The 2,678-nt window shown below is 49.1% G+C and overlaps 1 protein-coding gene across 1 annotated transcript; it reads right to left on the reverse strand.

Annotated features, from left to right (window-relative positions):
* Positions 1–6: 6 nt before the first annotated feature.
* Positions 7–2,643, reverse strand: LOC120507205 (myosin-7-like; the record flags this gene model as incomplete). The annotated part of the gene is made up of 8 exons (XM_039719550.1): positions 2,542–2,643; positions 2,325–2,463; positions 2,122–2,240; positions 1,674–1,946; positions 1,119–1,295; positions 860–1,005; positions 677–767; positions 7–32 (listed from the first exon to the last, which is right to left on the reverse strand). Coding segments are annotated over exons 1-8 (1,073 nt in total), but the record flags the coding sequence as incomplete, so codon positions are not given.
* Positions 2,644–2,678: the final 35 nt, after the last annotated feature.

Here is a 2,678-nt window from a genome sequence, read left to right on the forward strand (position 1 = left end):
TCCAACTCCTCCTCCAGCTCCTCAATCCGCGCCTATGCTCCAGGGATGAACAAGTTTTCAGCTGACGTGGTTTCACCCAACTCCTGCACTCAACTCAGTCAATCAAGCTGCAGAATCTTTAAGTCAATTCAAGTCAACCTAACCAGCTTTAGACTCTTCAGCTCAACCCAGAGAGCTGTAGAGCCTTCACCTCAACCAGTCTCAATCCCATCCAGTTCTTTTCAATCTAGCCAAGTTCTGAGCTCTCCAGATCAACCTGGCTTTATTTGAAGACACTCCACCTTCTCAAATTACCTTAAGATTCTTCAACTCAACTGGTCTTGAGGGCATTCCAGTTGGTCATCTAATTGGACTAACAGACAACTCAGCACAAATTTCTCTAAGGACATTGGAATGAATGTGATTCAACCTGGGTGGTCTGCTCAGCTCAGAGGATTCTACCCAAGATGCTCCCCATACCTTGAGTACTCCTAACCCATTGTTTCAGCTCAACCCCCATGAGAGCCAACCTGTCCAGGAGCCCATGAGTCATTTCAAGGCAATAAATTACAGGTTCTGTGACAAGGGATATGTCTTGGGCTTCTGACCTCAGGTGGGTGGCATACTAGTTTAGGTTGTTCTCAAAATGATATGAAGAAGATAATGGAGAGGACCCCCAAGCTGAAGCCCACCTCACCTGAAGTTCTTTGAGCTTCTTCTGGAGCTGTGCTGCAACTGCTTGCTCATCCTCAATTCTGGCGTTGAGGGCATTGAGCTCAAAGTCTTTCCTAGGTGAGGGGAGAAACACCAGTAAGTCATTCTTCTGAGTGCTCAGCAGAGGTGTTATAGGTAAAGGACAAGAAAGGGTGCAGGCCCTTACTTTTTCAGCCTCTCATCCAACTGCTGCTTGTCATTCTCCAAGTCCATGATATTCTCCTGAGCCAACTTCAAGTCACCTTCCAGCTTCCTTTTGGCCCGTTCCAGGTCCATCCGGATCTTCTTCTCTTGCTCCAGTGAACTCTCCAGCTGTAAGTGAGGAAGAGACACACCCATCAGCCCCCACAAACACACACTCCAGAAGGACTTCCACACCCCAAGGGACCAGCTATGTGCCTGTCAAGGGAGTGACCTATACTCACATCATCCACTTGCTGTTCCAGCTTGACTTTGGCTTTTGTCAAGGTGTTGACCTTGTCTTCCTCTGCCTGCAGGTCATCCAGAGCTTGCTGATGAGATTCTTGCAGGGCCTTCTTCTCCTTCGTTAACTTGACAATGATCTCATCCAGCCCGGCCATCTCCTCTGTGAGGTTCTTGACCTGCAGGAGGAGAAATATCAGGCCTCCAGCTTGGTACCGGAGGTAGGACAAGAGACAGGAGGCTGTTCTTGCTCTTTGTGAAGCTGGGTCTAAGTCAGGAGATGTAGGAAAACACAACCAGCCTTGGTTCTTGGTGATGCAATCCAACCAGTCTTGCATTATTGCAATCCAACCAGTCTTGCATTATCACAATCCAACCCAAGCAGTTTTGGGTCCTTATGAGCCAACTCATCCAGCCTTGAATTTGACAGCCCAAACAGCCTTGATTCTTGGCAACCCAACCCAACCAGCCTTGGGTCTTCACCAGACTCTATTCATGTTGGCTTTGGTCAGCTCAGTTCCCCACAATCTGAGGTCAAGACATCTCCCCACCCTCACCTTGTTCTCAGTGGCGTGTTTCTCCTTTTCCACTTTGGCCAATGACAACTCCAGGTCATCAATATCTTTCTTCAGCTCTGAGCATTCATCCTCCAGCTTCCTTTTCTTTGCTGTCAACTCTGCATTCATCTCCTCCTCATCCTCCATCCGCTCAGTCATCTCTTTCACCTTGGCTTCCAGCTGGATCTTGTTCTTGATCAGCTGGTCACAGCGCTCCTCAGCGTCAGCCAGGTTGTCTTGCTCCTGGGCTTGGTCTCCAGTGAATTGTTGATCCTGGTCACCATCCAGTTGAACATCTTTTCATACACGGCTTTGGCCAAGGCTCCGACAGCATAAATCACCTGGAAGAAGGATGCCCCACCAGTGAGAGGGCCTCTTGGTGTTCTTCTTGCTGAAGATGACACCATATCACACCAAAAGGAGGACATTCTGGGGATGTCCTACTCACCTGCTGGACATTCTGCCCCTTGGTGACATACTCATTGCCCACCTTGACCCGAGGGTGGCACAACCCCTTGAGAAGATCAGCTGAGTTCAGCCCCATTAGGTAAGCTGACTTGTCTGCCTCTGAGGATGAAGAAGTGAAAATATGAACCTGGAAGGATCATGGAGTTCACCCCAGTTTCCACCTCAACCTTGGTTAGACCCAACCTTCTGTGCCATCTGGTTCTGCCTGCTCTTCCCGTTGTTTCTGCTTGAACTTCATGTTGCCAAAGTGCATGATGGCTCCTGTCAGTTTATAGATGGAGTTCTTCTCCTCTGGAGTGAATCCCAGGACATCAAAGGCACTCTGTGGGGCAAAAATGTGTTCAAGTCTTCTCCAGCCAACAGAGACACATAGACACTACCTGATGGCCTCCCATCTCACATCTGTGGCCAGGAGCTCCTCTCCATCATCAATGGATGGAACTGTGGTCTCTCCTTGGGAGATGAAGGCATAGTCATAGGGGTTGTTGGTCACCAGCATCATGTCTGAAAGCAGAAAAAGGGGTTGGGACAGGCAGG

Source organism: Passer montanus, unplaced genomic scaffold (genome assembly GCF_014805655.1).
Source record: "Passer montanus isolate IOZ18808 unplaced genomic scaffold, ASM1480565v1 scaffold4104, whole genome shotgun sequence".
NCBI lineage: Eukaryota > Metazoa > Chordata > Aves > Passeriformes > Passeridae > Passer > Passer montanus.